Genomic DNA, 20,095 nt, shown 5'->3' with positions numbered 1-20,095 from the left:
ACCTTGTCATAGAAGGAGATTGTGTTTGTCAAGCAGGACCTGCCCTTCATTAATCCATGATGACTAGGCCTGATCACCTGCTTACCCTACACATGCTGCGTAATGGGACTCAAGATGATCTGCTCCATGACCTTCCCTGGCACCAAGGTCAGACTGTCAGATCTCTAGTTCCCTGAATCCTTCTTCTAGCCCTTCTTGTAAATCTGCCAGCTCTGTTCCAGTCCCTTGTCCCTGCAGGTAGTTTCCCTGAGGCTTCCAGTGACTAATGCCCTAAAATTCAGAGTCCTAACTTTATTCTTCTCCTGACCCACATACCTCAAGACTGCAAACTTCATGAGTACTGCAGCCCAGGCTGCCTTCAATCTTGACATCTCTGATTAGCTCACTTGCATTAGTGATATGTTCAGTACTGACATCACTTTTGGTAAGGCTGGCCATTCCCTGGCCTAAGAAGTTATCCTCAATACACTCCAAGAGTCTCCTAGATTGTCTACAGCTTAGAATTATATCTGTTGGTTTTATCCATACAAAAACCTGTCTGCAAGCAAGACAATGAAGCATGACCATATGTTTTGTTAGTATTTGGGTAGTCCTGCATTGAATGAGTTATTCAAAATAGATTGAGCAGCATGGGATTAGAATTAGAATTAGAATTAACCAGGTTGGAAAAGACCTTTGAGATCATCGAGTCCAACCTATCATACATAGAATACATAGAATAAACCAGGCTGGAAGAGACCTTCAAGATCATCGCGTCCAACCCATCAACCAATCCAACACCACCCAAACAACTAACCTACGGCACCAAGCACCCCATCAAGTCTTCTCCTGAAAACCTCCAGTGATGGCGACTCCACCACCTCCCCAGGCAGCCCATTCCAATGTGCAATCACTCCTTCTGTATAGAACTTTTTCCTAACATCTAGCCTGAACCTCCCCTGGCACAGCCTGAGACTGTGTCCTCTTGTTCTGGTACTGGCGGCCTGGGAGAAGAGACCAACATCCATCTGTCTACAACCTCCCTTCAGGTAGTTGTAGAGAGCAAGAAGGTCACCCCTCAGTCTCCTTCTCCAGGCCAAGCAACCCAAACTCCCTCAGCCTCTCCTCGTAGGGCTTATGTTCCAAACCCCTCACTAACTTTGTTGCTCTTCTCTGGACTCGCTCCAGCAACTCAACATCCTTCCTAAACTGAGGGGCCCAGAAATGGACACAGTACTCGAGGTGCGGCCTAACCAGTGCAGTGTACAGGGGCAGAATGACCTCCCTGCTCCTGCTGGCCACACTGTTCCTGATGCAGGCCAGGATGCCATTGGCCCTCTTAGCTGCCTCTTAGCTGAGTATAGCCATTTTGACAAAAGGATAAAGTTCCCCAAATTTACTTATTTTTCTGTTTTGTAGAAATTTAACTGTAAATTCAAACTTATGTTTTAGCCTTGATTAAATGTAGTGAAATGTTTAAGGATGTTGTTAGGTCATGTAAAAAAGTTAGAGAGGCAAAAGCCCATTTAGAGCTTAGACTGGCCACTGTTGTAAAGGACAAAAAAAAAATCCTTTTATATATATATTAATGGCAAGAGGAGGGGCAAGGACAACCTCCACTACTTAGTGGACATTGAGGAGAATATTGTAACAAAAGATGAGGAAAAGGCTGAGGTACTTAACACCTTCTTTGCCTCAATTTTTAATAGCAGGATACGTTGTCTTCTGGACAACTGGGCTCCAGAGCTGGCAGATGGAGTCAGGGAGCAGTATAGTTCCCCTGTGATCCAGGAGGAAGCAGAGACTTGCTCAGCTACTTGGATCCCCACAAGTCCATGCAATGGGATCAATCCTAGGGTGCTGAGAGAGCTGGCAGATGAGCTGGCCAAGCTGCTCTCCATCATTTTTCAACAGTCCTGGCTCACAGAAGACTGGAAGCTGGACAACATGATGCCCATCCACAAGAAGGGCTGGAAGGAGGAACCAGGAAATTCGAGGTCTGTCAGCCTGACCTCAGTGCCAGTTGATCAGGCCCAGCCAGCATGGATTTAGGAAGGGCAGGTCCTGCCTGACCAACCTGATCTCCTTCTATGATCAGGTGACCCACCTGGTGGATGTGGGGAAGGCTGTGGATGTAGTCTACCTGGACTTCAGCACCGTCCCCCACAACAAGCTGCTGGCCAAGCTGTCAGCTCATGGCTTGGGCAGCAGCACTCTGTGGATGGAGGGCTGAGCCCAGAGAGTGGTGGTGAATGGTGCCACATCCAGCTGGCAGCCAGTCACTAGTGGTGTCCCCCAGGGATCAGTGCTGGGCCCCATCCTGTTCAATATCTTCACTGATGATCTGGATGAGGGGATTGAGTCCATCATGAGTAAATTTGAAGATGACACCAAGTTGGGGGCAGGTGTTGATTTGTCAGATGGTAGGAGATCTCTGCAGAAGTACCTTGACAGGCTGGACAGGAGGGCAGAGTCCAATGGCATGAGATGTAACACATCAAAGTGCCAGGTTCTACACATTGGCCACAACAATCCCATGCAGTGCTACAGGCTGGGGTAAGAGCGGCTGGAAAGCAGCCAGGCAGAGAGGGACCTGGGGTACTGGTTGATAGTAGGCAGAACATGATCCTGCATTGTGCCCAGGCAGCCAAGAAGGCCAGTGGCATCCTGGCCTGTATCAGGAATAGTGTGGCCATCAGGAGCAGGGAAGTCATTGTGCCCTTGTACTTGGCACTGGTTAGGCCAGACCTTGAGTCCTGTGTCCGGCTCAGGGCCCCTCAGTTTAGGAAAGATGTTGACTTGCTGGAAGGTGTCCAGAGAAGGGCAACAATAGGGTCTGGAGCCCTGTGAGGAGAGGCTGAGAGAGCTGGGGTTTCTTAGACTGCAGAGGAGACCTTATTGATGTCTACAACTACCTGAAGGTTGGTTGTAGCCATGGAGGGGGGGGGTTTGGTCTCTTCTCCCAGGCAACCAGCACCAGAACAAGATGACATAGTCTCAAGCTGTGCCAGGGGAGGTTTAGGCTGGATGTTAGGAAGAAGTTCTTCATAGAAAGAGTGTTTGGCCATTGGAATGTGCTGCCCAGGGAGGTGGTGTAGTCACCATCACTGGAAGTGTTTAAGAAGAGACTGGATGAGGCACTTGGTGCCATAGTTTAGTTGATTAGATGGTGTTGGGTGGTAGTTGGACTCGATGATCTCAATGGTCTTTTCCAACCTGATTAATTCTGTGTTCTTTACTCTGTATTCTGATAGTTTTACTAGGGCAAAATATATTTTTTTTATGTGGCCTACCTAAATATGCATGAAAATGCAAGCTCAGTTTCAAATCAGTTGGCTTTTTCATAACTTAAAAAACCTTGGGTTTATTTTGATAAAGTTAGCATAGAAATATAAATCCCCTCTTCCCACCCTAGTAATCTTCATGTATTTCAGAAACTGCATCATGTTCCTTGATGCAGGTGTTGAACTTACCAAATGGAAGAATTCACCAATGCTAACCCAAATGAAGAAAGTTATAGATTTTGCAGGTAGTTGTAATAGAAACATAAAAAAGGGGGGCAGGAGGGAAAATGGAGTTTTTCATATCTGATTTCAGGTGTATCAAATCTTCACTGTGAGAGTGATAAGCCACTGAAACAGGTTGCTCCCCAGGTTGTGCAGGCTCCAACCACAGAAGTGTTCAAAGCCAGGTTCAATGGGATCTTGAGCAGCCTGGTCTATTGGAAGCTGTTGCTGCCCATGCCAGGGGGCTGGAACTAGATGATCTTTAAGGTCTTCCCCCCACCACCAAACCATTCTACAATTCCAAGATTCTGTGCAGAAAATGCTGATCTGCAGTGCTATTTACCACCACTTTATGTGAAAGTGCATTTGGGAAAAGAGAGATTAGGGATGGTTTGAAGTTAATCATCTGCAGGTGTAGAAACAAAGAAAACATTTAGGAAAAAATAGTGCAAAACAAGATAATAGATATGGATTATGGAAATCAAACCATACTTCAGGACAGACAACTTCTTTTTCATCTTCCATGGCTTGTTTCGCAGGGTGGCGATTAGTTTCTTTTTTTCTTCTACCTCTTCCTTCAGCTTGGCCAATTCCTCCTCTGTAATCGGCTCCTCCTCAGAGTCAGAATCAGAGCTTCAAACAAAAGCAGAAACAAGACCCATCACCAAAACTTGTAAGGAACAAAAATTTTCACGGAACCCTATATTTAGTGTTAATTCTTTTTAGTATTGTGACCTAGGTAAATGCCTTCACTATTACATGTAAGGGAAGATGCAGTTAGACTTGTGACTGACTTTAGTATGAAAGGCAAAGCCTGCATACAAAGCCACAGCTAAACCAGCACTGTCCACAGAGCATTCCATGGGGAGTAGGCAGTGCTCTTGGAGAATTATCTGACAGACTGTTTCTGCAGGAGTAGCCATCCTCCTAAGAGACCAGCGTAAGCTCCAAATAGGCAAGTGAGGGCACTATAATCGCAGACATAAAAACAAATTTGTTCACCACACTTCAGTCTTGCATAGAAAAGAGAAGAGGCACCACAGCTGCAGCAAAGATAGTTTTAAACACCAAAAGACAGCCTCTTCACTGATCAAGGCAGTAACATTTCAGATGGGAACAACTCAAATCCACATTGAAGTAAGGCTGTGATGTGTCCTAGCACTCAAAGTAAGCACATGCAACAGTAACATCATCTCCAGGTGTGTTGTGCTTGTAATCTGAACTTCTTGTCCATGCAGCAACTTCCAGTATCTTTGGAAAGCATGGTTGGTTAAAGCAATGTCTATTTTCCTGTAATCTGCATAGATATCCTTTTCTGTGACCAATATTATATCTTATCTAATGGCATATAGTAAATCATTATCAACAGGTAATTCATCTTCTCATGCCAGCAAACAGGAAAATTATAAAAATTTAATAATCAGACACTGACTTCCTACCCTAGAAGCTGACAGTGACAACTACCGCAAGCAAGTTCTTAGTGAAATCAGTTTGATCCGTATTTGTTCCTTGTGTTGTTTTCTTTTGCCTTTTTTTAATTGTTTTGAATGTTTAAAAATGTGTTGCAGAATACTTTTTAAATAGTTTTCTAGTTTGTTTTGGAAACAAGTTGTTTTCAGGCTGTTTTGCTTATAATCCACTGTACTGAGAGTTCAGTGTTCAAAATCTGATGTCAGAACTGAATGATTTATTACCTAAGTCACCTAATTGTAGCTAAAGCATTCTAAACTTCTTTTTCTACCAAAACAGATAACAAAGCTAGCTGAAGATTTGTGTGACATAAAAGTCAAAGGGTTTCCTTACGTAACATAAAAGTTTATCAACAAGAATATTTATGAAAAGTTTCAAAACAAATGAGCACAATAAAAGCAAAATTCTTTTTGCAACACAGCAAAACACTAATTTCTCATTGGGCATATAATTGTTTTATCGTTAAACATGCATCCTTATAGCAAAAGATAAAGAAGGTCGGTTTAGCAATTTCAAACATACAGGAGTAAATTAGCAAAGGAAGGAAAGAGACTCTCACAGTTATCAGATTCCCTGCTATTAAGTAGTCAAATGCTGTTTATTGCGAAGATTATAAGAAAACTTAACCCCTCAGCCATAAAACTCACTGTGGTAAAAACTAGTGCCATAGAAAATGTGAAATTGCAGAAAGAAAGACTTCTACTCAACACCAGACATGCTTATTGTTATTCTAGTATTGTGACAAGCAAGTGAAGAACTTAAGTCAAATAGACGAAGGTCAATAAAAAGATTTCTGCATACAAATTTGGAGCATTGTAAAGCAAAAGTCATGTCTTTAAGAAGAAAAGAAGGATTAAGGGAGTCTGGTTTTGAGGGAGCTTTAAACCCATAGTTGTTATAAGCAGCTGCTTTGGATTTTACAAAGCAGCCAGCCAGGTGCCCAATATTGAGGATTTCCATTAACACAAGATTGCAGAACTGGGTATTCAGTTTTACAATATTGCCATGAGAGTGGTGGGAAATATGATTGTTCGGTGTTAAAACAGAGATCTTACTGAGGAAAGGAAGGTGAGCAGAACAGAGCACACAAGTAGGGATAATATTGTCTGGGTACTGCCCACTACTGCTTTACTCCTCTTTGCAAGCATGTCTCACCTTTTCACTTTACTTTGTGTGGTGGTGAGAGAAAATTCAGTTCTCCCACACACACAAAGAAACCACAGATAACTCAGTCGGAGAAGCAGAAATTAATTAAAGCTATATTTACAAGCAGGATGAGATGCAGTGAATATATACACAATATACAGTATTTACAATACGTGCAGAAATATACAGCAAAGAACGTAATACAGAACAAAGCTTTCCCTCCTCCAGCCAGGAGGGTCCCCCTCCTCTACCCCCTCTCTCCCCCTACCTCTCTTTTTTCCCAAAAAGGGTTAGAGAGAGAAAAAAAGGTAATTATTAAGGAGGAAATTCTGTTAGCTCAACGCGTATGCAAGAATTAGTTTCTTATCTGTTAGTTCTAGGTTAACTCCATCCTGCACAGTTGTTGTTCAGAGAAAGACTGAAACAGGCTGAAAAAGACAGACAGACTGAGATTCAAACCGAACTAAAACTTAAAGTTGCATTCTGCCAATCTACCAATTAAATTAATTTAGAATATCTTTGTTTTCAAAACATTCATCCAGAATGTTCCAACAACTGTCCCTTTCTTAAATGCACAGCCTAAAATGGTCACACTGTGGAACCAGGAAAACAATAAAAACTCTAAATTTATAAGTATCTTTAAGAAATCATTATTTTCAACTGGTTTACACTACAGAGTCAAACTTCATGCAGTTACAATAGGTTTTCCTCTAGCTCAAGTGGTTGGACACTATGCGATTCAAGTCAGCAGATCAGAAGTTTGCTTTCTGCAAGAAAAGATCTTAGCCTTTCATGAAGGTTGTGAGGCTTACATTTGCAGGCCAGAAGGCATCACTGTGACTTTAAAGCTAACACAGAGTGTAAAGTGTCAGCAAATAGTTTCCCATCAGGTCTCCATCTCCCTTCCCTCCAATTAAATACACACAATGTATCCTTTCCTAAGTCCATATATTGCTTGAAATCAAGGATGCTTCCTTAAATCACACGTATACTCCATCTGTTATACTATTATCTGTGTTTTGGATTTATGCACATATTATATAAATGTGTGGTTTGGTTTTAGTTTCATCTCCATTTTATAGATGTAATCTACTTTTCTAATTTATTTTTGTCCTAAAAGACATTTTATAGAGGTAAAAATAGAGATGAAAATGCTTTGTTGGAGCTTGGATAATTTCAGGGAAAACACTTGTAGGACTTTAATAGTCATGAGTGATGAGTGAATACATTTGACCACACTTCTTTCTAGTTTTTGGGTGTTTGTGGTTTTTTGGGATTTGGGGGGTTTTTGGTGAAAATTCTGTTTTTATTGATAATCTCCATAACATGCCCTGTCAGTTAAAGCTCTTCAGCAATCTTCCTGCTAGCAAAAAGATGCAGTGTTTTGACTGCCTTAATCTTCCATGTAACTCTAGTCTTTTGCATAACCTTTTTACTTTGGAGTATCCTACTAAAAAGCAGTTGATTTGCTCACAGATAATGCTACAGAGCTATTCAATAAATACAGAAATTTCACAGGCTAGGCAGAATGTAAGATTCCATCTCTAAGGATGTGTAGTCTGGGCAACTGTATACAGTTCCTAAAGCAAATCAATCATAATTAGACAAGCCAGTGAAGAAATAAGTATATTTTCAACCTAGCAATATCACAGAACATCATAGTGAGACTGTAAGTAATTTATCATCAACAATTTTGGGATTATGAACAGTGTAGAGCAGGCCTTCCTTGTACCCTCATTAACAGGTAATAATCAGCCACAACAACCAACTGCAGCTAAGAGCAGAGAATTTAAAACTCATCCAGAAACATCTCTTTTCACTATGGAATTACCCTGTGAAACTCACTACCACAAATTAGCAGAGATGAAAATAATCAGGTTAAAAAAAAAAAACCAACACAGAGTTCATACAGGATTCCTCTATGTAGAATAATTAGTGTATAAAGAGGTTTTCCCCACTTTAGTGAAATGTAAAGGGAGAGGAAGAGGGCAGCAGCAGCATATTCTGTTGAGTTGTGCTATGATCTAGCTAGAAATGCAGCATTTGTGGAGTCATCTGTAATGACACCAGAAATTACAATATCATTTCCTCATGGAGCAATATCACATGTAATTTAATTTTTCTTTTTACTTCGAGTTTTTTTATTTGGTTTGCTGTTCTGGGTTTTCTTCTCAACTTCTTATTTTACTGTTCTCATTTTTCATGTTGAAATGTCATAGGTATTAAAAAATACATTAGCAAAATGTACATTTAAGCAATATATAATACTTATTCTGATAGGTCCTCCTAGACTGGATAGACAAGATGTATTTCTATGCTGGCACCCTTTGCTTCTGTCCTGAAGGTTTACAAATCCTATATCTGAAAAACAGCTAAACTGACCATCCTATTTCCCTTTGTTCTTAGATTATTTGTTTTTTCTTTAAAAAATATTTTAAAATAGTCTTATAGTAATTATTCTGAAATCTTGTCAGCTGGTCCCCTAAAAGACTAAAAACATAGTATTATTAAAGTATTTCCAGAGCATCATTACCCTTTCTCCAAATGTTATGTTTACTACTTCAAGAAAAAAGTCTTGATCAATGCAGCAATTTCTAATTATTTAGCTCAAGCACATGCCATTCTGATGCTAAGAATTTTGGAAGACATTCAATTTTATCTTTTCAGTGGTCTTTTTTTAATTTACACTAAGTAAATCCTTGCATTGGAAGACAGTAAACAAGCAAAAAAAGCCATGGATTGACACATTCAGGACCGTTGCTATAGGAGTACAGGAAATTGCACAGAGGGGTATAATTGGCACCACAGTGAAAAAAGCATGAAGAAATAGATAATGAATATAGGTATACTGAAATGGGATCATGGACAAAATAATGCAACAGCATGTCTTCCTATGATTTGTTTGGGTTTTTTCCTTTCCTTTGACTGCTGCTGTGCTCTCCAGTGATGCCTTTGGGAACACAGTGGCAGCAGGTGCTGAAAGAGGCTAGGGGAAGATCTTCCTCCCAGGGGCAATTTCCTCACAATAGCACAAGAAAGGACAGGGAGCAAGAGAATACCAGGATAGCAGAAAAATACAAAACAATTTTTGGAAGCGCTTCATGTTGGTGGGGTGTCTCAAAGACCCCAGATTGCACTAAATGCTTTGGAAAAATGAATAGTAGTATTTCAGAGAGACTGACTGTGAGACACACTAGGAGATCCCCTCTCAGTCTTTGGTTCTACATTCTTAAACTTTTGGCACTGATCTTACATAAAAAGCTGGATATAAACAGTAAGACAATCTCATAGCAAGCATCAAGATTCTATTTCTGCACTGGAAATAAAACTAATCATTTTTTTGAGGATTATCACTTTGGGGCTTGGGAGAAAGGGAAAAGCAGGAGAGATCTCACCTGTTATCACCTCTCTCTGTCATTTGCCCCCCTCCTGTCTCACTTTCTCTCCATTTCTTCAGAGAACGGTTTGTAATCTTAGGATATTTAACTACAATAAGGGTGACACTGGCTTGAGTTCCCATTCTATCCGAGCAGATTTGACCTAAACCTTCAGGATATTAGCAAGCCCAGAGGGATCTGGCTGGTTCTTTCCCAGGTTTCCACCCCTGGCCTCTGATAACTCCTGAGTTTGTTCCACCAAATTGCATACTGCCTTGTGGAAAGTCTTTATAACACTCAGCCAGCATTTCCTCACTGCAGGGGGGAAAAAATTATATTTGTCCAGTTCTGCTTGTGTTGTAATAAGTAAGGAAGTCATAATGACCCTTGGTATTTCACAACTGTAAAATAATTAGGTTTTATGTAAGCTAATTATGGTTTAAAAAAAAAAAATAAAAATAATTACCCAGATCCTGATTTATTTTTGTCTTTTTTCTTCTTGTTGGCTTTCTCTTTTTTCCCTTTCTTGTCAGCCTTTTTGTCCTGTTTTTTCTCATTTTTGCCTTTGCCACCTTTACTTCCTTTTTCATCTTCCACTTCTTCATCACCTTCTTTGGATTTCTGATTTTCCTGGTTCTTCCTGGCTTTTGCAGGTTCTCCATCAGACTTATCTTCCTCATTTCCAGCTACTCGTCCACGTCCTCTGCGGTTTCTATGTCTGCGATTCCCAGTTTTTTCTGTCTCATCTTCATCATCCTCGTCCTCCTCACCACTACGCCTGGCTCTCCCTCTGGCACGTCCCCTTCTCGTTCTTGGTGTTGCTCTCTTCTTTCCTTCAGCAGTGATGGAGAGGGGGAAAAAATAAAAAAGAAAATTTTAAAAAAAATAAAGAAAAGAAAAGAAAAGAAAAGAAAAGAAAAGAAAAGAAAAGAAAAGAAAAGAAAAGAAAAGAAAAGAAAAGAAAAGAAAAGAAAAGAAAAGAAAAGAAAAGAAAAGAAAAGAAAAGAAAAGAAAAGAAAAGAGAAAAGAAAAGAAAAGAAAAGAAAAAAGAAAAGAGAAGAGAAGAAAAGAGAAGAGAAGAAAAGAAAAGAGAAGAAAAGAGAAGAAAAGAGAAGAAAAGAGAAGAAAAGAGAAGAAAAGAAAAGAAAAGAAAAGAAAAGAAAAGAAAAGAAAAGAAAAGAAAAGAAAAGAAAAGAAAAGAAAAGAAAAGAAAAGAAAAGAAAAGAAAAGAAAAGAAAAGAAAAGAAAAGAAAAGAAAAGAAAAGAAAAGAAAAGAAACGTGAAAAATGGCAATATGTTAGAGGAAGAACTTTCCTCCTACTTTACTCATATAGCTAATGAGAAAACTTCTGAAAGTGGCCTCAATGTAATCCCCACTACTGACCAGCTCCTTTGGCATTTTCTTCATTCTCAGCCGGACTGCATTCATTGTCAACATCACTGCCACCTGTGGAGTGAAAACAAAGACCAGTGCATGTGAAGTGTAGATCAGACACTAGGCATACAGAGTTTTTAAGACATTTTTAGCAACTCCTGCATTATATTCCCTCATACCATTTCAAAAACCCAGCTTTCTGGACCATGGCAAACATCTTTAAAGAAATAAGATGAAGACAGAAAAAAAATAGTTATACTTTCTTTCAGCACCCCAAAGTAAACCCCAAAGTGATGCCATGGAGAACTCCATCTCCTGGAATAAAGATGCAGGATATGAGGACCCTCAAAAAGACAGACAGTACCAATATCCTACAATCTGGGGACAATAACAAGGAAAATTAAAATAAACACACACTGGGATTAAATAATATTAAAAGAAAAATTTTCTAATTTGACTGACTGGAGGTAGAAGCTTCAGAGCTACTGCATAAATGAAGCACACAGGACCAGGAGAAAGAGGAGACTTACTTTCAGTGCAGAAAGCAAATCTCATAGTGACAGAATTTGATCCACCTTGATTGTATACTATGCCACAATTCTCTTCTATGAGATTCAGGGGACAAAAACTATTGAAGTCTCTAGAGATAGAGCTTGCATGTAGTAGTGAGTAGTATTTCTGCTCAGAAACATCTTTGGTTTGGAGTGGAATCTCTCAGTTCGGTTTTTCAGTCTTATTAAGTTCAATAACAGATGCTTCAACAAGAGATTACTACCTGTCAATAAGCAGGAAAGTATCCAATTCATTTGTCTGGTACACTTTGAAACTGGGATCTTGCATATGTAAAGAAAACGGAACACTCCGCTTTCATATGCATTGTATTCCTTGTAATATTTAATAAACACGCTCCTTGCAAATACTGGCAGCTCATACTGGTCAGTTCTGGAATTGCTAGTGGTATTCACCAGCAATGTTTCTTCCTGTTTAATATCTTTATTGATGATCTGGATGAGGAGACAGAGTGCATCATCAGTAAGTTTGCAGATGACACCACATCGGGGGCAACTGTCAATCTGTTAGAAGGTAGGAGAGCTCTGCAGAGGGACCTTGACAGGCTGGATAGAGGGGCAGAATCCAAGAGGATGTCATTTAACAAGTCCAAGTGCAAGGTGCTGCACTTTGGCTACAAGAACCCCATGCAGCTCTACAGGCTAGGGACAGAGTGGATGGAGAACAGCCAGACAAAAAGGGACCTGGGGGTACTGGCTGACAGCCAGCTGAACATGAGCCAGCAGTGTGCCCAAGTGGCCAAGAAGGCCAATGGTATCCTGGCCTGCATCAGAAATAGTGTGGCCACCAGGAGCAGGGAAGTCGTTGTGCCTCTGTACTCAGCACTGGTTAGGCCACACCTTGAGTACTGCGTCCAGTTCTGGGCTCCTCAATTTAAGAAGGACATTGAGATGCTTGAACGTGTCCAGAGAAGGGCAACGAGGCTGGTGAGAGGTCTGGAGTACAAGCCCTATGAGGAGAGGCTGAGGGAGTTGGGGTTGTTTAGCCTGGAGAAGAGGAGGTTCAGAGGAGACCTTATTGCTGTCTACAGCTACCTGAAGGGTGGTTGCAGCCATGTGGGGGTTGGTCTCTTCTCCCAGGCAACCAACAACAGAATGAGAACACAGTCTCAACCTGCACCACAGGAAGTTTAGGCTCAAGGTGAGGAGCAAGCTCTTCAAAGAAAGAGTAATTGGAATGTGCTGCCCAGGGAGGTGGTGGAGTCACTGTCGCTGAAGGTGTTCAAAAAACGATTGTATGTGGCACTTGAAGCCATGGTTTAGTTGTCATGAGGTGTTAGGTAATAGGTAATAGGTTGGACTTGATGATCTCTGAGGTCTTTTCTAAACTGGTTGATTTTGTGATTCTACGATTCAGAAGCAATCCAGCTAATACCTGAGAACCAAGGAGGTAATAAGCTCTCTCAAGGTATCTGACCTTGTACATGTGGGGCTTGTACATCAGAGGGACATATAGAAACACATGGTAGTAGGAGATTAATGACAAGACTAAGAAATATTACCACAAATAGAAAGAGGCAGCTCTCATTCTGCTGCTAAGTATCATGTATGTTCCAGATATAAGTTGTCTATCTTAGCCTCTGTACAGACAGGATGAGTGACATGTCATGGTACCTTTAGTTGCCTTTTTCAGAAGAGACTCAGTTTCTTCATTCTTCACTCATCTGTAGTATTTCTGAATTTTTTTCTTTATACTCTTTCTCTACTCATGCCCTAGTTCTCTATTTTTTTACAAGTAGTATTAGGCCACTACATGATTCATCCAAAATTTATACACAAATTCACTTATTTTGGGGACCACGGTATCCAATTCCTTCTAAGAGGCACATCTTCTTAGGTTTACCTAGTATCAAAGAAAAGCAGTATGATATGTAGGAATCTAAGTCTTGATTCACTGTCTGCAGAAATGGGCAAGTTTTAAAATAGTGGTCAAATTCTGGATAATAACACTTTGCACATTACATCATAAAACACTTAATTGTAATTACATTCTCTGTCATTTCCACAGCATGTACCCAGTCATTTATTAAGGCTATAGAAAAATATCATTTAATATTGTCAGTGGAATGTGAAAATAAGTGCTCCTTTTTTCTGTCTGGGCATATGCCTTCTGTTTCTGGCAGTAACAGGATCTTTATCTGACAAAGATCATTACATTGCTTTTAAAGTTTGCAAAGATGAAGACAGACACTTGTAAAGAGATTCTTTACATGCAACAATAGGGCATAGTATTTTATTGCAACTACTGGTTTTTTAATCTCCTCCAGCCAAGCATAAAATTCCAGGGAAGCACTTTTATGGTACAAGACTGGACTCACTGAAGATTCTGATGAGCCCATACAGCAAGTAAATGGCTGGAGGTTTATCATATACTCTGAAACACATCAGCAGTGAAGGTGCATCCTGCTGGAGCTGACATCATATTGACATAACCATGAAAATGAAAAAGGATCATGCAACACAGATTAAGCACGGCAGGAGGTAGCTGTGGCGTTTAATTAATTCCAATAGCACAAGGGTAACAAACGCCCTAGTCTAAATACAACATTTCAGGCAAACTGAAGTATTAAATTAATTAATAGGTTTTGGGCAGCTTATTGTAAATACTAGGGGCACTGCTAGAGAGGAATGTATCCAAAGAGTGACTCCTCTGAGTTTGTGTCCTTTTTCTCATCTAAATGCTCAGAAATGTGAGTGGTAAAGAAGGAATTTTAAAACAAATGAAGAAAAAGCGTAAGTTCAAACAGAAGTGTATGCTACCACAAATCAAGCCTAGAAAACAAGACCAGTGCTTACCGGGAATCATTTGGCTGGAAGAGTAGTGGGTACTACAGATATAACCAACAATCACAAGTGCAGCTTCACAAATTATTTCTCAAAAAAAATTAGAATTACAGCTCCAAACTGAATTTCAGAACATTCCTGCCTCCAGAGCCCCATCTTCATACATAGATGAAATGTGGGTGGGACAAATGTTACAGGTTCATCCCTCTTATTCTGGTATATCCATAAAATAACAAATCTTTTCCAGGTCTTGAGGTATGACGCAGAAAGTGTTGTACTAGAATTTTTTTTTTTAATAGTTGGAAGCCAAAGAGAACTCTCTGATCCTTCTGTTTTCTCACACCGCTTTATGTCGTGATCTGTGGCACTAGCACAAAAACCAAACCTCAGGGTAGAACTGAAAAGTTATTCTCTTACATCTGCTGTGATAGCAGTTATTGATATTTACAAAGAATGAAATCACTGAGACGGGTGGATGAAGGAGCTGTTTTTCCCCTGACATCTGTCCTGAATAGGGCATATGCATGAATTCATGTATGCTGCAGAGCCACCCCCCACTGCATCCATGTTACAGCTACTTTTGGAGGCCTGTAACTCAGACAAGCTGCACTGATAGCTGTCTTTCTGTGGTTTGAGATTTTTGCACATATCATTAAAAGACCAATGTTGTTAGTTGCTTGGGTATTTCAGCAGTAAGAAAGATAAACACTTATTACTGTCCTTAGCATTATTATTATTATTTGAAAGAAATTTCAGGTTATTAACTTTGCTATACCTTTCAAAGAGGAACGCAAGAGCTAGGTAACATATAACCTAGCACTTCAGGTGCTTATGCAAATCCTGTCTTACTGAATTACTGGAGAAGCATTTCAACGAGACAAAAATTACATTTCATGGTGACACTAAATCTAAACACAGTTTAGCACTGAATTTAAATATTGTCCTATAAACCACAACATAGAGAAACAGTAAAGTACATTCCTCAGGTAGTGTTATCACCTTATAGGAAAACTGAAGAGTATTTTCATTGCTCTGGTTTGCTAAAATCAAACTGTATAGTCTTTAATACAGGAAAGTCATGACTATATGAGATCCCTTTAGGTTGATATACCTTGTCTTCTGCTCATTTTAAACAATTCTTCCTGTGATCCCACTTACAAAAAGTTTAGTGAATCCTCCATTAAAATCAACTAAGTCTCACTAAAGTGCTGTCTAGAATTACTCGTTATTCCACAAAATGTTTGATAGGAAAACATTTCTTCACAGTTATTAGGGTTTCTGTCAGCCAACTTGGTTTGATGTGGTCCACGACAAACTATTGCTCAGCTGTTGCATCTTCCTGGATGCCTAAATGATACATACATCGTTAGGTATATTTAGACCTATAGTTCATAGCTCCTTATGCTCTAGGAAATACAATGACTTTCTGATGTGTTGGGTTTTTTCCACAGTAGTTTAAGGGACACTTTCTCATCTTTCTAGACTAATGACAGGGAAAGTGTAATCTGAGTAAGCTATCATTTTACCTGAAGTTTTATTTATGTTTTAGACTACATCAATAAATGAGCCAAGAAGACTAAATGAGCATCCTGAATGTGGACTCAGACTAATCTGCAAGGCAGAGACTGCAGTAAAGACATAACATCAGAGAGCTGAGGAGAGAGGTCAAAATGCTGACATGTTGGCTGGTGAGGAAATTAAGGACATAAAAAATGCATAGAACCATGAGGTGGTCATTAAGCAGACTGTGCAGGCTGCTGTATCCTTATCTTATTTTCCTGAATTGTTTGAATGTCAACTATTAAAGGTTAGTACTCAGATTTCAATTTTTTTTTTTCTGTGTTTTTGTTGTTGTTGTTGTTTGCTTTGTTTTGGGGTTTTTTGTTTGGTTGGTTGGTTTTGTTTTGGTTTGTTTTTTCATTATCTCATACCAACATTGTTTCTTTAATTTTTTTTTTTCATTATGAAATAAATAATGATTCATGGAACCACCTCATAAAATGCACCCCACTGTTGTACTATTACTACTCACATTACTACTATATAAAACTGATGACTGCTAAGCAATGAATCACATGCAGATAAACCCTTGCAAACAATTACTGTGTTTTCCTCTGGATTGGATCGTGATGGATCTTTTCAGTGACAGAAAGACAGCAGTTTGAATGGCTAATAAACTGGGTAACTGACATGTAGAAATGTCTGCAAAGCAAGACTGTATTAGACAACAAATCAATGTGAAGTACTAATCCAATGGTATGTCCCCATATTATTCATTCTGATCACATAAAAATTAGTGTCTCACAACACTTCTGTAAGGATTAATATCACCAGAAGTAGCAGCTGCGAAACACACCAGAAATTATATACTAAGATCTCACAGAAAGTCTATGGCAAGAGTGAACAGATACAGACTTCAACATCAAAGGTTTAAGACATTAACCCTACAGTTCCCATACACTTGACGTTTCTCCAAACACTGGTAATAACAGATCAAACCACTTCTGGGCAAAATAGAAGTGGAACTGAAACACAGAAATTACAAAGAAAAATAAAAATAACAGCCCCCAAAAAATGCTCTATCCAGCAACAATAAAATAATAATTCCTTTTCAGTTACACTTGCACTAGTAAATAGAGGGATTTTTTCTGTACCTGAACTGACAAGACTATAAACACCAAAAGGCAGAATATCTATACTGCAGTGTCATAAAGCCACTAAAGACTCAGAAGATTTACTGGTCTTAATATATATGCTGTGTCTTGCGGAATTCTACAACCATACAGTTTCCACAAGTTGTCTGAGGGGCAATAATCTTTATCCTCTTTGCAGGTTGCCACTAGAGAGAATTTGTCTAACTAACTGGAGTTCTGTCAACATTTGAGAATTACACATGGGTGCCATGGTGAACAAAATGAATCAATTCCATTCACATCCATAAGTTGCTCAGCTGTTTTCCACCAGTAAGGAGAAATTACAAATGCGTTATGACAGAAACTGATCATATCAGTCAAGCAGGAACTGTGGTTGGCATTGGGAGAAGTCTCATTACACTCTGCTCTTTCTAGTTTGCTTCTGGGCTGTACTTACACACCACAAAGTCTGAGTGCTGTCTCTCAGCTCATAGGTCAGGCAAAGTACCTCTTCAATGCTAAATAAGTTTATTACATTATTTCAGCATGAGAATTTAGGCCATATCTTCTTTTGTTATTATAAAATCTACAGAAACTATAGAAGGAAGGTAATCCAGTGGGAAACCACTTAGCATTTTAAACCCATCAGGAAAGCATGGTTAAAAGCATCTAGGCCACTGTCTTACAGTATCTCCAGACAAAGACTTAACTATATAGTGCTTTGTCCTTTGCAAGAGATCTGACAAGCTTAGGAACTCATTGGTTACTGTAATAAAACAACAAAGCAAGGACACCTTTTTCTTGTCTTTTCACCACACAGCTGGCTTGATGGTGGGCAATTTTTCCATTTTCATTGCAGTCTTTGGTGTAAGATCAAAATATTGTGTTCAATACATTCTGAAAAGTGATTTACTTAGCTTATTGGCATCCATCTACAGTACTGTTAACATAAGAACAAATTATTGCAGAAATACTAGTTTGTTTCCAAATGTAGCATTCTTAATGAATTTGAAGTCAGTTTTATATTTTACTATCTCATGAGAAGTCACCTCTTCTAAGGTTGATACCTACAGCTGACCAGCTCATCATATAATTTTCTTCAGTGTTTTTAGAGGATAATAGGCATTCTCTATCAGATCTCTTTTAAACACTCACTCTGAAAATCTATGCCCTAAGTCTTCCTTACCTGTATGAGAAGAATAGAACAATGAATTCACATTCATGAATTTAGCTTGATGGACTATACATTCCCTACTACTATAAACTTTGCAGAAGACATGCCATGAAACAAAAAGAATGGCCAAATTAGGACTTCACTTGAGAAAAAGATATCAAAACAAAAATGTTATAGCCCTGGACTGCACTTTTGCAATTGTAGGGGTGGTCCATTCTTTGTAAGAATATTTCTTACTCATAGTAGACCTCCATATCGTTCAGTCTTCTTAAATCAAGACCGAGTCTTGAATTTATTCACATGATCTCATCTCCAAATATATTAATAACTCTCATTAAAGCAGTTAAATTTTATTATTAATTATGTACATGATAAATGTTCATGCAAAATGTGTCAGAGTGATTATGATTCTGCAATCTTAAGATCTACATCTTCTCCAGTTAGAAGATGTGTGGCTTTTGTTCACCATGGAAATGCTAACTTATATATTTTGAATGAATAACAAAGTCTCTGAATCATAAGTCAGATCCATCAGATATTTGCAACTATAAGGTAGGTGCTTACAGTAAACTTAGAACCTTGATATCCTTATAATGTATTCATCAGAAATGCTTATAAAAATGTGTGTTCTATGATCATGCTTATTTTATTTCTTATTCATATAAAAATTTTGTTGAAGCTGATAAGTATTTTGCCTATGCTGCATTAAATTATCTGCTTCTCTTACATTAAAATAAGCTGGATTATCAGGTACTGCTTGAAAATTAAAGTGATCAGTGAAGGCATTAGGGGAAAAAAAGGCAGGGAAAAAATAAGGTAGTCAGACAACAATAGGGAAAGAAATAGGAGAGACTTAGAAGTCAGTACCTGTTATCTTCTGCCAAAATGATAAGCACTCCCCACTGATATTTCCCATGGAATTATAACCTGTTTCATTACTACTCTGAATTACAAGTATGGATTAAAAATAGGGGAAGCACTCTTCAGCAGTACCAGCTCTGGTACTTAACAAGACCTAAAAAATTCATTCAGAAACTAGAGTAGAATAAGTTCTCTGGCAATTTTGCTGAAGGTAAGAAATGTCATGGCTGTTGCTTATAAGAATGATCCATATTTTGCAAGGAGTAAAATTGCCCACAGAAACTGAAAGTGCCTCCTAAATCAAGCCATCACTCTCTAATTTACCAGAATAAGCCATTAGACATTATCATGATGCCAAAACATTTCTTAGGTCCAGAAAAGTGCAGTATCAGTAGAGAAATAGTGTTAAACTTACTTTGAAGAATATTTGACATTTCATATCAAATACTGAATAAAATAATAGGGCATTACCTCAGAAGCCACAAAATACTATTGTTTATTTCATCTTCCCAATGAACTACATATAAGCATAGAACAACTAACAGGGTAGTGGGTGCACTCCTGATTTACTAACAAGTGGAAAGCCACACTGCCATGCTGCAGGTAACCAACTTACAGAGGAAAACCACTTTCAAAAGCCAAGTAAAATACATTTATGAATTGTATGAATTGTATACATAGTACACATGTGACTATACATATATTCATAGACAATGAATTTTAACAAAGTAGATTTTGTCTTAGAAAGAACAAGAAAAACAAAACAAAGTTTGCACACTCTTGAGCTACACACAGAATTAATATGTTCTTAAGATTCATAGTTATTGTAATTACCATTTCCTTCAGTGGTGGTTTCATGTTCAGGCATTGTGACTGCTTCACAGGGCTTCTCCAGCTGCTGCCTGTGTTAAAAATTGTCTGAAGGTTGGGTGGTTCAAGATGAAGTGTATCACATCAACATCGTCCTGTCTGTCACTGAACGGGTGGCGCTGGTGAAGTTTCACTGACTGAAATATAAGAAGATACTAATTTCCTAAGTGATTAATCTTTCATGAATGTTTAGTTTACTATTTAGAGTTGGCATGCTAGGGTCACAAGAATGTAAGAAGTTGTTAATAATATTTGTTATTATTTCTGAAAAAAAGATAGCTTAGTGCAATGATCCCATCCACAGCACAGTTTCACAGATAATTGTGTTATCACTAAAAAGGGAGTCAAATT

At 38.8% G+C, this 20,095-nt stretch overlaps 1 protein-coding gene across 1 annotated transcript in view; it reads right to left on the bottom strand.

The window, feature by feature from the left end:
* The window catches only part of TMC1 (transmembrane channel like 1), a 98,376-nt gene extending 78,634 nt beyond the window's left edge, over window positions 1–19,742 (bottom strand). The window contains exons 1-4 of the mRNA XM_054178409.1: window positions 19,709–19,742; window positions 10,863–10,925; window positions 9,945–10,311; window positions 3,978–4,118 (exon numbers count right to left, since the gene is read on the bottom strand). Of these exons, the coding sequence (XP_054034384.1) occupies window positions 3,978–4,118; window positions 9,945–10,311; window positions 10,863–10,925; window positions 19,709–19,742 (605 nt within the window). The remainder of the gene's footprint in view (window positions 1–3,977; window positions 4,119–9,944; window positions 10,312–10,862; window positions 10,926–19,708) is intronic.
* Between the last annotated feature and the right edge of the window lie 353 nt (window positions 19,743–20,095).

The sequence above is a fragment of the Dryobates pubescens genome, chromosome Z (genome assembly GCF_014839835.1).
Source record: "Dryobates pubescens isolate bDryPub1 chromosome Z, bDryPub1.pri, whole genome shotgun sequence".
Taxonomy (NCBI): Eukaryota; Metazoa; Chordata; class Aves; order Piciformes; family Picidae; genus Dryobates; species Dryobates pubescens.
The sequence above is the reverse complement of the archived record's forward strand: the minus strand, read 5'-3'. Positions and strand labels throughout refer to the sequence as shown.